General features: G+C 47.5%; 1 protein-coding gene across 1 annotated transcript; it reads left to right on the top strand.

The window, feature by feature from the left end:
• Positions 1-3,372: 3,372 nt before the first annotated feature.
• On the top strand, positions 3,373-16,382 carry PEX11B (peroxisomal biogenesis factor 11 beta). The gene is made up of 4 exons (XM_074938569.1): positions 3,373-3,566; positions 11,525-11,640; positions 11,928-12,129; positions 13,597-16,382. The coding sequence occupies exons 1-4, from the start codon at positions 3,511-3,513 to the stop codon at positions 13,961-13,963; spliced, it is 741 nt and encodes a 246-aa protein (XP_074794670.1). The 5' UTR covers positions 3,373-3,510; the 3' UTR covers positions 13,964-16,382.
• The last annotated feature ends 411 nt before the right edge of the window (positions 16,383-16,793 follow it).

The following is a 16,793-nucleotide window of genomic DNA, read 5'->3' as shown; positions in this document are numbered from 1 at the left end:
TTAGAGACTAACCAATTTATTTGAGCATGAGCTCATGCTCAAATAAATTGGTTAGTCTCTAAGGTGCCACAAGTACTCCTTTTCTTTTTGCGAATACAGACTAACACGGCTGTTACTCTGAAGCCCATCTTAAGTGATCACTCTAACTACAGTGTGTATGGTAACACCCATTGTTTCATGTTCTCTATGTATATAAATCTCCCCACTGTATTTTCCACTGAATGCATCCGATGAAGTGAGCTGTAGCTCATGAAAGCTTATGCTCAAATAAATTTGTTAGTCTCAAAGGTGCCACAAGTACTCCTTTTCTTTTTGTGAATACAGACTAACACGGCTGCTATTCTGAAGCCTGAAAAAAAGACGATGAACATGATAATATTCTAATCACAGCCCAGGTGGTGTTGTCAGGGGGCAGGGACTATGGAATTTAGCCAATCAGAACCCGCCTATCTCCTGCGAGAGAAGGACAGTCATGTTCCACCGCAATGGATCCTGGGAGTGTGGCCAAGTGCAAGGAAGTCTGGGAGTCTGGCCAAGTGCTAAGAATTTTGGGAGTGTGGCCACGGATTCTGGGAAAGTGTGGCACAGGGCAAAGGGTTCAAGGAGCCAGGAGTCCTGGGTTCTATTCCAGTCTTTGGTTGTGGAGCGGGGATGATTAGGATGGTCCCCATCACATCATGGCAGGGAGCACTCATTGGATCTTCCCTTCTTCCCACTCACCCTCCCTCACTATCTGCCATCTCATCTGCCCCCCTTAATTTAGACCCACCCATGATCAATCCCCAGCAAATGACTCCTTTCTCATTCACAAGCATCCAAACCCTCCCGAGCCATGGGTCCCCTAAGGGCAGAGCTGAGTGGGAATGCAGCATCACTAGATGTTATTAATGTAATTATTATTACAGATAAACTTGTAACTGGGTTTTGCTGAATCAGCAGGGGGGCCCTGTTCCCTGCCTCACTCTCTCTCTCTCTCTCTCTCTCTCTCTCTCTCTTTTTTTTCTTTCTGTTAATGCCGTTTAAAATATGTCATCCACAGGACAAGCTAACAGAAGTGTCGTCAACGATAGAGTCCTCGGGTATGTGACAGAAGTAGTGATGATATGTTAAGCATGTGCCTAGATAAGGTTTGTATTTGTGTAATGCCAGCAGACCCTGGTCGTTGGCAGGCAGGATCGGATTGAACCTGGGACCTCTGGAGCTTAGTGTATGAACCTCTACCGCATGAGCTAAAAGCCAGCTGGCTGTTAGCTGAAGCTGTAGAGCAAACTCATTAATCTCTCTCTCTAAGTTGTCTTGGTGCCACTAGATGGAACAGAACACCACACACGCAGGAGGTGTGTGGGTTACGTTTGCTCTATCAAGTATCTGAACATTTTACAGGAATCTAAGAATCAAATCAAATCTAAATTGTATTTAATCTATCTAAAATGTATCGATCTAGATCTTTACACCATGCCCATCACCTGAGTATCTGAGTACCTGTGTCCATGTCTGTCCTCTCTAAGAGCCTCCCCCTTTACAGCTCCCGCAGTCTGGAACAGCCCCACCCGTATCTTTCTGCTTCATCGATTCTGCTTTCTGATCTCAGCTGAAAATGTCTCTTTTCTCACACCTTTCTGCTGTTATTTATTTAATTCTGTGAAGCGTCCTTTATATGAAAGACACTGTAGAAAATACAATGATTTTTATTGAAGTGTATTATTAGGGGCCTTTGGAGTCGCAGAGAGATAGGGTCTGGAACAAATAGCCTTTATTCAGGGCTTGTAATTAGATATAGTACAGTGGAGTGAGCAGAAAGAATTAAGAATTGTTGTCCCTCTGCACTATGCTCTGGGTATCCCTTTTGTTCGGCAGGAGTTGACAGTTGAAGCAAGCGAGGGCACCCACTGGCTCTCCTGTGTTCTCACCACTGTGAATGGTTACTCAGCACATTTTTAAATCAGAGCCCCTCAGCAGCAGCATGAAAGTGACAGAAAGAGGCTTTGTGTGAAGGGGCGGAAGACGGTCAATAGAGTGGCACACAGATTTTATTATGGTTGGCTTTACATGACGACTGAGGACAGGTGGCAACTGGACAGACAGTCCTGAAAACATACTCCTTTTGGTAGGGAACATTGTGTAGGGGTTAAAGCAAAGGGCCCGTGAATCGGGGTTCCTATTCCCAGTTTGAGGGGGGAGTTTGTCTAGTTGTGAGAGCAGGGGACTGGGACTCAGAACTCCTGGGTTCTATTTCCAGCTCTGCCATTGGCTCGCTGTGTGACTTTTGAACAAGTCACTTCCCCTCTTCCAGTGCCTCACTTTTCCCCTCTGTGAAATAGGGACAGTGGTACTGACCCACTTTCCAGGGAGGTTGAGCATGTTAATTCATTAATGTTCATAGAGCTGTGAGACCCTCTGACAGGAGATAAAGGGAGTAAATTATTTACATTTAACTAAGAGTTGTTATGATTTCCTCTGGGGGAGAAGTAAAGGGGAGGCAGGTGCATTGTCTTGGGGGAGTTACACAGACAAATCCCTGGCCATTGAGGGGTGCAGGGGGGAGGCAGGGGGCTGAGTTATGAGGCGACTGGGGTACTGGATTGGGTGGACTGGATGAAGGGGTGCTGATTTGGGGGACTGGGAGATAGGAGCTAGGGGAAGGGGGACTCTGGTCCGAGCCCAGGGATAGGCCTGCTGGAGAATCGTCTCTGTAACAGGGCCGGGGGCTACGGGCAGAACAGCTGCTGCCCTTCCTCTGCTGGGCTCTAGGGGGCGCAGCCATACCGCCCCGGTTTGTCCAAGTTTGACCCCTGGGCGCCACCGTTTCGTTCCCGGAAGTGGCTGCAACCGTCTCGCCTGTGACCGGCGGGGACTTCAACACCCCCCTCCGCCCCGGGAACGGAGCGACCCGCCCTCCTCCGGTTTAGACTCCTGCACCAAGAGGTCCCAGGCGGAGCCCCCCCCCCGGCGGAGCTGCACCGGGAGGCCCCAGGCGGAGCCCCCACCTCACCCGCAGGCAGAGCCCCCCCCCCCAGGCGGAGCTGCACCGGGAGGCCCCAGGCGGAGCCCCCCCCCCCCCCCGGCGGAGCTGCACCGGGAGGCCCCAGGCGGAGCCCCCCCCCCCCCCCCGGCGGAGCTGCACCGGGAGGCCCCAGGCGGAGCCCCCCCCCCCCCGGCGGAGCTGCACCGGGAGGCCCCAGGCGGAGCCCCCCCTCACCCGCAGGCAGAGCCCCCCCCCCCCCGGCGGAGCTGCACCGGGAGGCCCCAGGCGGAGCCCCCCCCCTCACCCGCAGGCAGAGCCCCCCCCCCCAGGCGGAGCTGCACCGGGAGGCCCCAGGCGGAGCCCCCCCCCTCACCCGCAGGCAGAGCCCCCCCCCCCCAGGCGGAGCTGCACCGGGAGGCCCCAGGCGGAGCCCCCCCCAGGCGGAGCTGCACCGGGAGGCCCAGGGGAGGAGGGCGAGAGGAGCTCCCCTAGGAAGCCCCGAAGACCTCGGGCCTGGCTGTGCCTGGAGGAGGGCCACCAGCACCATGGATTTCTGGGTGCAGTTCAGTGCCCAGAGCCAAGCCAAGGAGCGGGTTTTCAGGTGCGGTATCAGCCCCTCAAAATGTGTGGGGGAAGTCTGGGGCCTAACAAGCCAAGGGTTGCCGGTGAGTAGCGGGGTCGGCCCTGCGCCAGCGGGAAGGGATTGAGGTGACCCTGGGGTGAATCCTGGCTTTGTGGGATCCTCCCGGGAGTGGTGCCTGCATTCAATCGCCAGGCCCTGTGAAATGCCGTTGTGACATTAGTGTCAGAACAGTGACATGCCGCAGCAAATGCGCCACGGGAGTTAGGCCTGGTCTGCGGGTCAAGGTTTTGCTGGCATACCGGTATCAGGAGTGTGGAGGGGAATCACACCCTGAACCCACTAGCTATGCCAGCAAAAGCCTCTGTGTAGATTTAAGTATCCAGGGGTAGCTCTGTTAGTCTGTATCCACAAAAACAGCAAGGAGTCTGGTGGCACCTTAAAGACTAACAGATTTATTTGGGCATAAGCTTTCGTGGGTAAAAACCCACTTCTTCAGATGCATGGAATGAAAATTACAGCTGCAGGCATTATATACTGACATATGCCTCCATCTGTAATTTTCACTCCATGCATCTGAAGAAGTGGGTTTTTACTCACGAAAGCTTATGCCCAAATAAATCTGTTAGTCTTTAAGGTGCCACCGGACTCCTTGTTGTTTGTGTAGATTTAGTTACAGTGGCAAAAAAATCCTTTTGGGTACGTCTATGCAGCCTGCAGCAGCGAGCCTCCCCCAGCCTGGATCAACAGACTTGAGGTTACCTTTATGTGCTAGCACTCTGAAAAAGTTGTGTAGACCATGCTTTGTTAGTTGCATCCCAGGCTCTGAACCCGAGGGGTGAGGGTGGGCTTCCGAGCCCCTGCTCCAGCCTGAGCTGCAACTTCAAAATGCTGTCTGTACAGCAATTTTGAGAATGCTGGCGTGAACTCCTCAAGCTTGAGTCTGTTGATCTGGGCTGGGAAGCTCTCCGTTGCAAGCTGCATAGACGTTCCCCTTGTCAGAACAGCTTGTTTCATTCAGGAAACTAGTATAAGCTATACAGTACCAGCAAATGATCTTTTTTGCCAGTATAAGTTATGTCTCTAGTAGGAAGGTTAGCCGGTATAGCTATACAACAAACCCTTTCTAGTCTAGACAAGGCATCAGTCCCTGTGGAATCCTAATCACTTGCTGTTTTTGTTGGCTCATCAGAAGAACGCTTGGCCTCTCCCTTCTTTCCCCAATCCTTGTGATTTTCATGGATTTTCAGGGCTGAGGTTTGTGCAGGACAGCGGCAAACTTGCCTGTATGATAATCAATGAGTGTCTTGGGAATTTGGCCAGACCAATAGTCCCATCTAAGGGCTTATCTGCACAAAAAGTTGTTACCACTTTAACTGTCCTAGTATGGTAAACACGTACAACCACTGTAGTGTGGGCACAGTTACACGAGTATAGCTTATGGGAAGGGAAATAAGCTATACTAGCCTAAGGCACCTTTAAAACGGCGTAACTGCATCCACTCTGGGGATTGTCCCGATATAACTTTCTGTTTAAAAACTACACTCCTAACCAGGTGCAACAACCTATGTGTTGACCAGGCCTAAGTCTGGTTTCCCCAATGCCCATGGCATCTTATGGTTAATGTCCCAGGGAATGGTCATGTGCCAAATTATCCTCTGGGCTTGTGGGAAAGACTTTCCTTCTTGACTCCCAGCTCATACCCTGAAGAATGAGACTCAATAGATGAAATTTTATTATAGCTACAAATCTCTGAGATCGGCACCTAATATTTTAAAAAAGAGACTTAAGCTATTTGTCTGGTGGGGGAAAAAGCAACAAAACCACCAAACCTACAGGAGTGTTTCTAAACCTATTCAGGCTGGCGACCCCTTGGCATCCCTTTATATTGACAATAAAAATAAGAGTAAGAAATGTATCCGTGATAACGGTGTTACGTCTGTGTAATTGATTTTTGTGTGTGTGTGTTAAGAGGCTGACAGAGAATATTTGACCTTGAAGAGGAAGGGAGTGGGGGAATGAGATTTGCTTTGCTTTAGACTGTAATAACACTTTCAGTGCCTCGCCATCTCCCTGATTGTCTTTCAACTCTCTTCTGGTTGAGAAACACTTCCCTACAGTATCAAGTTCCACTGGCTGATCTTTTTTTATGCCATGTATATTTCTGTTTATCTGTTTTAAACTTGTTGCTTTTAAATTTTCAGTGGCTCTTTGGTCTTGTAATCCTGCAAAATACCTTTGCGGGGCAATAGTTATTTTATATAATGCACCTCTGTTAGATTTCCGCTCCTATACAGGCCAAAAAATCCTATTCTTTTGTAATGTCATGTTGTTTTTCTATGGAGCTGGAATTACCTTGCAATGAACTGGTTAAGCAATATATAGAGAAGGCCGGGGAATAGCAAGCCCTGTAGGTAAGCAGCGAGAAGCTAGTGTTTTCCTGCCTGGAAGCGGCATTAGTCTTGCGTATCCCCTTGAAAAGCCTCGTCCCAGCCTAGAGAGAGGTTGACTGCATAGAGGATTTCTTTGCTTGTGAAATCAATTCACTAGTCGTGCTTTTCCCTATGTTCTGGAAAAGCTGGGCTTCCATTTTTTTTAAAAAAAGTTTCTATAATCATTGTGGGGTTAGATTTAAATTCTGGTCATTAATAAGCATTTTTTCCCCAATGGAGCAGGCAAGTTTGGGCATATGTAGGCTTTTTCAGCCAGCCAGAGATGAGAAACGTTTAAAAGATTCTTCTTATGAATTTGTTTTCTTGGTAGCTTGTTTTTACTTGTATTCTGTGGCAAATCAAAGGAGGGTGAAGCTTTATGGTGCATTTGGGGCAAAGACTGTCTTTTTGTTCTGTTTGTACACGCCTAGCAGCCTGGGATCCATGTCGATGGTTGGAGCTCCTAGGTGCTACTGCATTGCAAATAATAAATAATATTTATTACAGTTTGAAAAATACTCAACAAAGTTCCCCGTTAGTCACTAGAAAAAGCAGTGTGTGCTGGATCAGACCCCTGTAGGGGAACTGCTGTCAAGATAATTATGTAGTTTTAAACAAATTCTTTTCTTACATTATTAATAGCACCAATTCTGTGACTAGTTTAGTCTCCCAATAAACAATGGAAAACTTCTTAGGCAACCAAAGAGAGAAAACAAGCCTAACCTCTCTGTCTAAATCGAACAGAGACAGTTTGATGGACTCCAGTTTGTGTCAGAAAAGCCTCTAGATTAGGAAAAAGCCATGCATGGGCATTTTGGGGGAAAGTGTGTGTGTGGTCTAATAAATATTAGTATAGAATGGGGAATTAGGACACCTGATTTTTGTTCACAGCTCCATAAGGGAATGTTGGCTAGTAGTTAGAACTGAGGACTGGGTGCCAGGACTCCTGGGTTTATTTCTGGCACCCGTGATTTCTTGTATAGTTTCTTAACTGTGTTGTGCCTCAGGTATTATCCCTATTTTACAAAAGGGAAAACTATCAGGATGTTGTAATGCTTTATTGTAAAGTGCTTTGGGATTGGTGGATAGAAAGGTGCTCTTAAAAGAAAAGAATTAGCTAGTGCAAACTAGTATCTCAAAAAGATTATTTGTTTTGACTGCTGGGTGGGAATGAAAACCATGCAGAAGACAGTTTGATAATCCCCTCTGAACAAATGACTAATAAACCCTTAAGACCAAGGCATGCAAACTCTTGTTGTCTCTTTGCTATGAAGTTAATGGGCAGCTTCTGGGATGCGCAGGATCTGACATCAGAGTTTTCAGCGCCACATGATCGCGATTGGAAATACCTTCTAGAAGCAGGTTACTCCTGCACGAAGCAGATGTTCAAGAACCTAAAATTTCTGATTTCATCGATTTCAGGATTTCATAGTTTCCAAGGCCAGAAGGGACCACTGTTATCATTTCATCTGACCTCCTGTATAATACAGGCCTTAGAACTTCCCCAAATTAATTCCTGATTTGCTTTGTTTGGTCCCAGAGCTGGGCTAACAAATCACTGCTAGACCCAGGAGACACTGACAGATTTAAAGGTATGATATATTATGAACCATTGGGTCTAAAAGTGATGTATTCTTCTGGAGAGCTGGGATTCTTAACTTTCCAGTGGTGGTGGTAGTAATATTTATTTCGTTTAGAGTAGTACCTACAGGCCCCAACCAAGATCCAGACTCCATAGTGCCAAGCGTTGTGCGTGCAGACAAGACACAGAGTGGGAGGGGAAATGAGCAGGAGACGGGAAGTGGCTTGCCCAGAGTCAGTAGAAAAGCTGGGAATAAAACCCAGGTCTTTTGGCTTCCAACCCAGGACTTTATCCACTGAACCACACCAGGTCTCAGTGGTATATAGAGTGTCCGCTCCTAACTTGGACAGTTTGAGCTAGGCTGCAACATAGGGTGCTCAACACAGGAACAATGAGCGAGCTCACGAGGAACACAGTGGAACAGGTTAAACTAGTTTCACTGTCCAATAAACTTCTTACTTGTGTCACACAGCCCTTAAATGCCCCACTCTAAGACCAGGGCTCCATTGTGATGGGTGCTAGACAAACAAGTAAAGACAGTACCTGCTGCAGAGAGCACAGTCAAGGGTTGTGACAAGGTGCAGCTGTGGAAGAAGCAGATAAAGGGGGTGTGATGGGAGAATGGGGTAGTGGAGAAATCTAACATGAAGCGACTTTTGTTGTCTTGTTTTAATAATCTAAGGCAGGTGTTCTCACAGTCAAAGTGTAGACTACATCTTAGTAGGAAGTGTCTTCAGTATTGCTAACCACAGTGCTGAAAAATGACGAGTCTGGTCCCTGCAAAATTATGAAATTGTCATAGAAATCATGATATTTAAGGGGGAGAACTTGGTTCTTTGTATTTGCTGTCTAGTTTTCTGAGCCTTTAGAGCTAGAAACTTCCTTTTTATTTTAAATTTTAAGATGAGATTCTCCCGTAATTCCAAGACTCCTGGAGCTGGAACTTGAAGGAAAATAGCAAAAACCGTGAGGCTGGCAAAACAATCTCGAGAGTTTGCAACACTGGTCACTCCTCCCTCTGCAAACATGCCTTGATCCTGCCCTTCCACAAAGAGTGATGTCCTGTTTCCATGACCCACATGGGTCCTTGGTCTTTGCAGGTTTGGGCCAGATTCTGAGACACGCAGCATTTAAGTTGCTGGGAGTTGGGGTGCTCAAGCGCCTTCTCGTATCAAACCTTGTTCCTGTGCTCACAAATGGGGCCATTATTTGAGAGACACTCTCATTTCAGTTTGATCTAATGTTGAATTGCTTCCGTAATGTTTTGTCTTCCTCCCTTGAATTCTCCATGAACATACACTTCTTTTCCCTGTCTAACGCAAGCATGATCAGCAGGCATGTTACATATTTTTCCTGGCTTTGCTTGCTTTTATTCAGATGATGTTTATCTGCTTGAAGTGTTTCCAATTGCTCTGTCTCCCTCCTCCCCGCGCTCCAACTCCAGCCTCATCTGGTTCCTCTTCCTTAAGCAGTCCCTTGGAATTACATGATTTGAACAGGAAAAACCTCATTGTCAGAAGATGCGGGGTGGGGGTGCAATCCTCTCATTTTCTCTCCCGAACCCAGTTTAGGTTTGCTCCCTCAAACCTGTTGCAGCTGCATTCCTTCCTGCTGAACAGGGCTGGGTTTGGGCTCTTCCAAGGATCATCTTAGGAGTGACAAATCATGACCACAACTGGCACTAACTGGGCCCCCTTCTCAGCAGAGAGGCTGGGGACTGCATTGGTTATGGAAACTAGACACTGTTGCCCAGGGTGGAATTGAAGCTCGTTGGTGGGAGAAAGCTGTCTAGGCTGTCCCTTTTCTGGGGATAAACAGCAGATCAAATCATGGATATCGATGTGACGCATTCTGGGAGGACTAAATTCATTTGAAAGAGCAGTTCAAGATCAGACAGTAATGTTTTAAAGGTAGGCTGGGGGAGGTAACGTTTTCCAGCCAAACGTTTTATGAGGAGACAATCTGTAGAAGTCTGCTGAGATTTTTATCAGCGTCTACGGTGCGTCTCAGAACCTACTTTGATTTTTTTTTTTAATTTAAAAACAGTTTTGTCTCTGTTAGGTTAAAAGTATTTGGCTTTACGCAGAGATGAAAGTGTCAGATCTGCAATTTCATACCAAGCCAGATGGTCAAACAGGGAGCTGTTTGTTAAGAAGTCACATGCTCTGAAGTTTGCTAAGAATCTCCTATTTTTTCCACATACCGAAAGTCAAGGCATATGATTTGTTTTCTGATTTCTGTGTGCCCTTTCCAGAAGGGTAGGGGAAGAACATATAAAAGCCTTATAAACATAACATAACATATAAAAGTACCCATGATAGTACGCATGAAATGTTTAGCAAATGCTCATGCAAAATGTTTAGCTTGTTTAATATAAGGGTAATACAGATAATTAATAATAATATAGGAACTAGCATAATGGGGCCCTGATCTGGATCCCCAGGTTCCACTGTGAAATGACTAAAAATAATAATAATTCTCTGTTTGGGAAGCAGTTAAAGCTGTAATTTGGGCCCTAGAATGGAAAACCAATCTTACAAGAGAAGACTAAAAGAGCTTGGCTTTTTCTTTAGCTTAGCAAAACCAAGGCTGAGAGGGGGATATGGTTGTGCTCTCTAAATACAGCGGGAAGAAAGAAGAGCTATTTAAGCTAAAGGACAGTGTTGGCACAAGAACAAATGGGGATAAACTGGCCAGGAATATAGGCTGGGAATGAGCTTTCTCACCAGCAGAAGAGTAAAGTTCTGGAATAGCCTCGCAGAAGGAGTTGTGGGGGCAAACAACCTCTAAGCAGTTTGAAAATGGAGCTTGATCAGTTTCTGAATGGGGTGGGATGAGGGGGTTGGCTGTGATAGCACGCACTGGACTCAGTGACCCAGGAGTCCCTTTTGGTCCTAGTCCTGTGTTCCTAAATTAGGTCTGTATATCCCTAGTTAGCCCGCTAAATAAGTGGCCTCCTTTCCAGAGGTGTTGAAAATCCACGTGTGCTATGGAAATCATTGCATTGCAAGAGCTCAGCTGCACTGAAAATCAGCCCACTTAGGACGTGATGCAGCGAGGCACTTAAACACTGGCTTCACTGGAACAACTCCCATGCATTAAATACCTTGTTGAATCAGGGTCTTATTTAGGTGCCTAACTTAGGTACCCAAACTTGAAAAATTTGACCTCAAAGTTGAAAACCAAGGAAGGGGAGAGGGGAGGGAATTTACCCCTCTCCTCTAGGAAAGAAAATAAGTTGGAAGCTATTGAGTCTAGAGGGAGTTCTGCTTTGCTCCAGGAACTATCTTCTTAGCAGAATTGAAACCGGTCCCATCAGCTGGGTCCAGAAACTGGCCCATGTTGGGTCATTTGAAAAGATGTGTAAATGCTATCCAAAGATGTGCAGCTGCAATGGGAAAGTGCTAAATATTTCAGGGTATGCCCATTCTGCATGGCAGGGATGGGGGAGGTCATGCCCCAGGATGACTTACTTAGCTATCAGATCCTTTATGCTTTTATTTTTAAACCTAAACTCTTCAGGGTCTAACAAGCCTTAGATGAAATGAGCTAGTTGGACTGTGTGTGTGTGTGAGAGAGAGAGTTTCGTAGAGCTGAGAAGCAAGTTATTCTCCTCATTGGTTAGTCACTGGGCATGGGGTAGAAATGGTAAGCTTTACAGACCACTTTCTAAAGCAGCCTGTGGCCAACTTGTGGAACTCCCTGCTGTAGGAATTTCCTGGCCAGTAATAATATTGGTAATTGAATCTCATACTTCAGTATGATGATCATTGCAGGGGTCAGGAAGAAATCTCTCTTCCCTGCCATGGGCAGCACTCCACAGATGGCCAAGCGGGGTTGGAAGAAGAGCATGTTTCATCTTCCACTGGTGGAGGCACGAGGCTGGGCTTGTTGGACTGATCCATTAAGGCAAATCCTGTCTCGTTAGGTGCAGTTCCTAGACTCATTCCTATTGTCTCTTTCAGAGCCGCTCAGTATGCCTGCACTTTGCTCGGCTACACACTGCAAAAGAATGGAGCGAGTGCTGATTTCCTCAACAGGATCAAACAGCTTGAGGCTCACATGAGCCTGGGGCGCAAGCGTAAGTGAAACCTTCTTCTCAGAGGGGATGTAATGGGAGGCTTCCCGGGTCTCTGAACAAGAGAAACTCAGTTTTTCTTACCCTGCTAATTACCTTTGGTTGTAATTTTGTGCCACAATGCTCAATGGGGGTGGTCGGTGGCTCCACAGCGTGGCGTGGAAGGCAGGAGGGATGTGTCAGTTATCCCAGATCACTGGCCCATTTGGCATCAGTGACTTGCTTAGTAGGTTGTGCCAACAGCAAGGAGTGTCTGGCTGACTCTTCATTCAACCTGATTGATGTTCCAGTGTTCCGGCTGGGGAACTCAGCGGATGCCCTGGAGTCGGCGAAGCGAGCCATTCACCTCTCAGATGTGGTCTTGCGCTTCTGCATCACCGTCAGCAACCTGAACAGAGCCATGTACTTCGCCTGTGACAACATCCTGTGGTCAGGGAAGTCGGGCCTCCTCCCTCACATGGACCAGGAAAAGTGGAGCCAGCGATCCTTCAGGTGAGGCTGGGCTCGTGCCGTTTGCTTTTCCTGGTAATGGATGATCCTGCCTGGTAAATGCGTGTGCATGTGTCAGGGGTGGAGAGTTTCTGACAAAATCTTGCTAACTACAGGTGTTGCTACAGAAATAACATGGTTCTGCCTTTTCCCTGCTCCCTGTCACTTTCCATCCCAAAGCACCTGGCTAACCTTACATACAGGAATCACTTTGCCCAGCACTGAACTGCAGCCACCTCTGGGGTGGGCCATGGGAACGGTTCAACAGCCCGCAGCAATTTCTATGGCTGCAGCTCATTGAAGCAAAGCCATAGAAATTCCTTGGGAAGTGCTAGTAGACTATAAAGACCTACTTTTGAATTTGCATAAGGCGATGGAGTTAGCACCCCTACGCTTGCAAGAAAAAATGGCCAAGGCTCTTTATTAGCAGCAGTGATAATATTTAACACAGCAGATTGCGTCTGCAGATCTCAGGGCTGCCCAGAAATGGGTGAGTATCGTTATCTGTGCTTTTTACACACGAGGAAACTGAGACACAGAGCAGCTCACCCTTCCCCCGCACTGTCCCAGGCACACAACAAGGTTACAGCGGTGCTGGGAATAGAACCGGGATCTGATGCTGCATCCTGTGCACTGAACCGTGCTGCTTCTGACATCCACTCAGGGTCAGTGAGGTCAGTTTAACACCCCACATGTCGGGCTGGGTGCACATGAATGTCTGGGAGGGGGGAGAATCTGCCTTGGCCATGTTGCCTTCCAATAAGGTGACCTGTCCGGTCACGCAGCTGATCCTCAGAAGGGATTCTAGTAACTCTTCCCTAGCATCTGTCCAGAGATCCCAAAGCTCTTGACAGACATGAAGCCTCCTGCCCCTTTCAGGAGGTAGGGTGTGTTGCATCCGTCCAATGGCTGGCTAAAGCAAAGCACAAGAGAGATGACGGGATTCATCCACGGTCATTCCAGTCGAACCCAATCCACAGCTTTAGCCTTCAGTCCCACGTCCTGCTAGGAGCTGGGAATAGAACTCAGTTGTCTCATCCTGTAGACCAGCTGCTGAATAACACGTCCTTCTACGTTTATATTCTGATGAAGATGCTTCGGTTCTGTCCAAGCTGCCGTCGGGAGGTGTGATTGGAGCACGTGCACACCGGCCCAAGGTAGCTTGGCTAGAGCCAGGTCAGGTTCTGATGGTGACGTGGGCAGCGGCACAGGCTCGCCAGTGCCCTGGGTGTGTGCTCGAGCGACCACCGCCCTTGCTGCTGCTGTTTCACGGCAATTGGTCCTTGATCCAGCTCTGTTAAAACTAGCTCAGGTATGTCTGCATGTGATGCAGTCGCCCCCCCATCAGCTGCAGTAACGTAGCCTTAGGGAGTCACCCGCTCTTGTTGGAGTCCGTGGGAGTTTTGTCCCTTTAGTGGACAGTAAATATTGGCTGATAAACCCTCTCTCCTTCCCCCTTCTGCCTGTCAGATATTACTTCTTTGCGCTGATCCTGAACCTGAGCAGGGACGCCTACGAGATCCGGCTCCTGATGGAGCGGGAGGCGTGCGGGAAGCGTCCGAAGGGCAGCGAGACCAGGCACGTGCTCCGAGCAGACAGCAGTCTCCAGCAGCTGGTGCTGAGGCTGAAAGTCCAGCTGCACCTTCTTGTGCACGTACTGAGGAGCAACCCCCCTCTGCTTGTGGATGTGGTGAAAAACGCCTGCGATATCTTCATCCCGCTGGACAAGCTGGGGCTGTACAAGACCAACCCAGGCTTTGTGGGGCTGTGCGGCCTTACCTCCTCCATCCTCTCTATCCTCACCATCGTTCACCCCTGGCTCAAACTTAAACCTTAATAGGGAGGACTCACTGGTTGGTAGAGAGATGTGGAGCCTTTGCCTCTATGTTGCTGGTTCAAGGCCAGCTCAGGATGTTAGGGGCCCAAGGCTGCTACCATCCAGTGGCTGGTACACACTGAATTTTCGGGGTGGGGGCTCGATCCTGTGATAGAACAAGTGTTCACGGTCCGTCACCAGAATTGATACTAATTCACGGACTTAGCCAGGGATTGGATGAACCATGGAGACTGAGCTCCCCTCTTGTCCCTACAGGAGTTCCGTGCCTCGGTTTCCCCATCTGTAAAGCCAGGAGGTAGCGAGTAGGGAGGCCTTTGTTGCTGCTGCCCGTGTTCTACCTGGTCTATGGATACAGAGTGGACTTCGGTCTCTGCAGCTGGTCCATCTGGCACCTTTCACGTGGAAGTCCTTTTTTAAATATAACACTTGAAGTATTGTGAGTAACAAGTGCCTGGAGTTCATGGCTAGAGACTCCTGAGGCGAATTGCTAAGCCCCGGTTTATTAGGCATGCCAGATAACTTTGAAAGGTGCCAGGGAAGCTTGCCGAGTAGTGGCACTTAACAGTGATGACATGGTATGTCCTAGTGTGCGCTGGTGGAGTGCAGGCTGCAGCATTCCCAGCCGTTTCCTTTGGATGCCGTCACCAGTTCTGACACCTCCGCCGTGCCTGGAAACCGTGGATTTTCCTGCTGCCCTGGCAGCAACATTAGGTTAGGTTTGATGCTAGTAAAATGAAGGTAAACAGCAATATTCAGTCTCTCCTCCTGCCTCTCCTATTTGTTTCAGCCTTGCTCTGTTTTTCCATTGTTTATAAAGCACGCAGGGATGTTCAGGCGTGGAGCAGGGTGACCTGTGAAAGCGGGTAAGTGAAACTGACATGGTGCGCACCAATTTGCAGCAATGCGTAGAGACCGTAAGATGGGGTGTAATCTCAGTGCAGGGACTGGACTGAGGACTCCTGGTTCTGTTTTTTTTTCTTGTGCCCTGAATGACTGTGGACCTTCATGTCTCTGTGCCTCACTTCCCCATCTGTAAAGTAGGAATGACACAGACCTACCCTCCTGTTCACCCAGCTAGCCAAATGCTCACCCAGCTGTTTTTTTAATGGCTTCTTTGGTGTACTTTAATAAACTGGAGAGGAGGAGAAAACAAATGGTGCAATGCTAACTTTGAATGGAAATCTGTATTGAGATTGTTTTCATAATAAACGTACGTGCTGATCTGAAATTACCATTTTACTGGAGTCTATCAAGTTCTGTTTCTCTGTGCAAAGTCAGAACATCAATGCAGCCCTCTAGACTGTTGGCTGATCTGGCTGCAGAGAGATTTTTATCACCCAGCAATGGGTAGTCTCAGATCAAGGACTGCATTTATACCTAAAGCCACTGCGTTTTTCGGTGATCTCTGTTAATTATGTATGTAGGGTAATGAGAATGATCTCACTTGCGTTTAACCTGTCGCGGGCTGTACACGTGGATGCTCTTAGCGATCAGTGCTCTTCTTCCATGCCTTCAGGACTCATCCGCATCCACCCACCCTTCCTTACAAGCATCCCAGAGCACTTTGTCTATTGCTGCATTAGGACTTAGAATCACTGCTGCCCTTGTGAAGAAAACCCCTGGTTGTGCACGTACATACACAAATATTCATTCACCCAGGTAACTCGAATTTTAGCTGCCTTGAACTATGATAAGCTATAGCAAGAGAAAACTGATGGCTTGTTAGCCAAATTGCAAGGGGTTATAAGAGGAACTGGGCTGCAGACTTCCAGTTGGGTCACAGCTCTGCCGCCGCCTGCAAAATGAAGATGTTTTAAATTGTCATGGTAAAATGTAAGTACAGTTGTCTTTGTGGATATCTGTGCCTTGTATGCAGGTGTTAATCTCCGTCTGAGTACAGAGCCTGTAGAAGATCACATATCAATAAGAATAACGTAGCTGTTAAGTGGCGTTATTGCATAATGTTAGATGTAGCTCTGACACTTTGTAATGTTGGTGAAGGAGGGAGTAGAGCGAACATAAATCAGTTAAATGGGTGGGGGTGACGCTAAGTAAAAATATCACACTAAATTGTTTTCAGTCTATTTATTAACATGCTCTTCTGCCTCTAGCAAACCCAGCTGCCAGCAGCTTCTTTGTACGGTTAACATGAAGGTTTTGACATTTTAGAGCAATATTGTTAAGTTTCTTGAAGTTTAAAATGTACAATAGACAGCCGCAAAGTGTCTCTAACAATCACGTTGTCAGTTTGATGTAAATACTGTACAATTAAGTTGTTAATAGTTTAAAAAGAGAGACAAGGTGGGAGAGGTAATATCTTTTATTGGACCAACTTTTGGTGAAAGACAAGCTTTTGTGCTTACACCGAGCTCTTCCTCAGGTTTAAGAAAACATAGGGCAGTTTGCAAACTAATGAATTAAAAAGCAAAGCTGCTGCTATTTTCCTGTCATCTTGTGTGTCTTAATTTGTGACAGATGTTTATTTTGGGGGAGGCAGCATTCACATAGTAATTTACAAGGGCAAGGAGGATTGGAGCCATTACAGCGGGGTTGTAGTTGGGAGCGTGGTTTGGACATAAGAATGGCCATACTGGGCCAGACCAAAGGTCCATCTAGCCCAGTATCCTGTCTTCTGACAGTGGCAAGTGCCAGGTGCCCCAGGGGGAATGAATAGAACAGGTAATCATCAAGTGATCCATCCCCTGTCACCCATTCCCAGATTCTGGCAAACAGAGGCTAGGGACACCATCCCTGCCCATCCTGGCTAATAGCACTTGATGGACCTATCCTCCGTGAATTTATTTAGTTCTTTTTTGAACCCTGTTATAGT

The sequence above is a fragment of the Natator depressus genome, chromosome 24 (assembly GCF_965152275.1).
Source record: "Natator depressus isolate rNatDep1 chromosome 24, rNatDep2.hap1, whole genome shotgun sequence".
Taxonomy (NCBI): Eukaryota; Metazoa; Chordata; order Testudines; family Cheloniidae; genus Natator; species Natator depressus.
Note: the sequence above shows the minus strand (reverse complement) of the source record. Positions and strands in the feature narration are given on the sequence as shown.

Coding starts and splice junctions, on each gene's coding strand:
- PEX11B (XM_074938569.1), top strand. CDS start 3,511: ATGGATTTCTGGGTGCAGTTCAGTGCCCAGAGCCAAGCCAAGGAGCGG. Junction 3,567..11,524: donor GCCAAGGAGCGGGTTTTCAG/GTGCGGTATCAG, acceptor TGTCTCTTTCAG/AGCCGCTCAGTATGCCTGCA. Junction 11,641..11,927: donor CATGAGCCTGGGGCGCAAGC/GTAAGTGAAACC, acceptor TTGATGTTCCAG/TGTTCCGGCTGGGGAACTCA.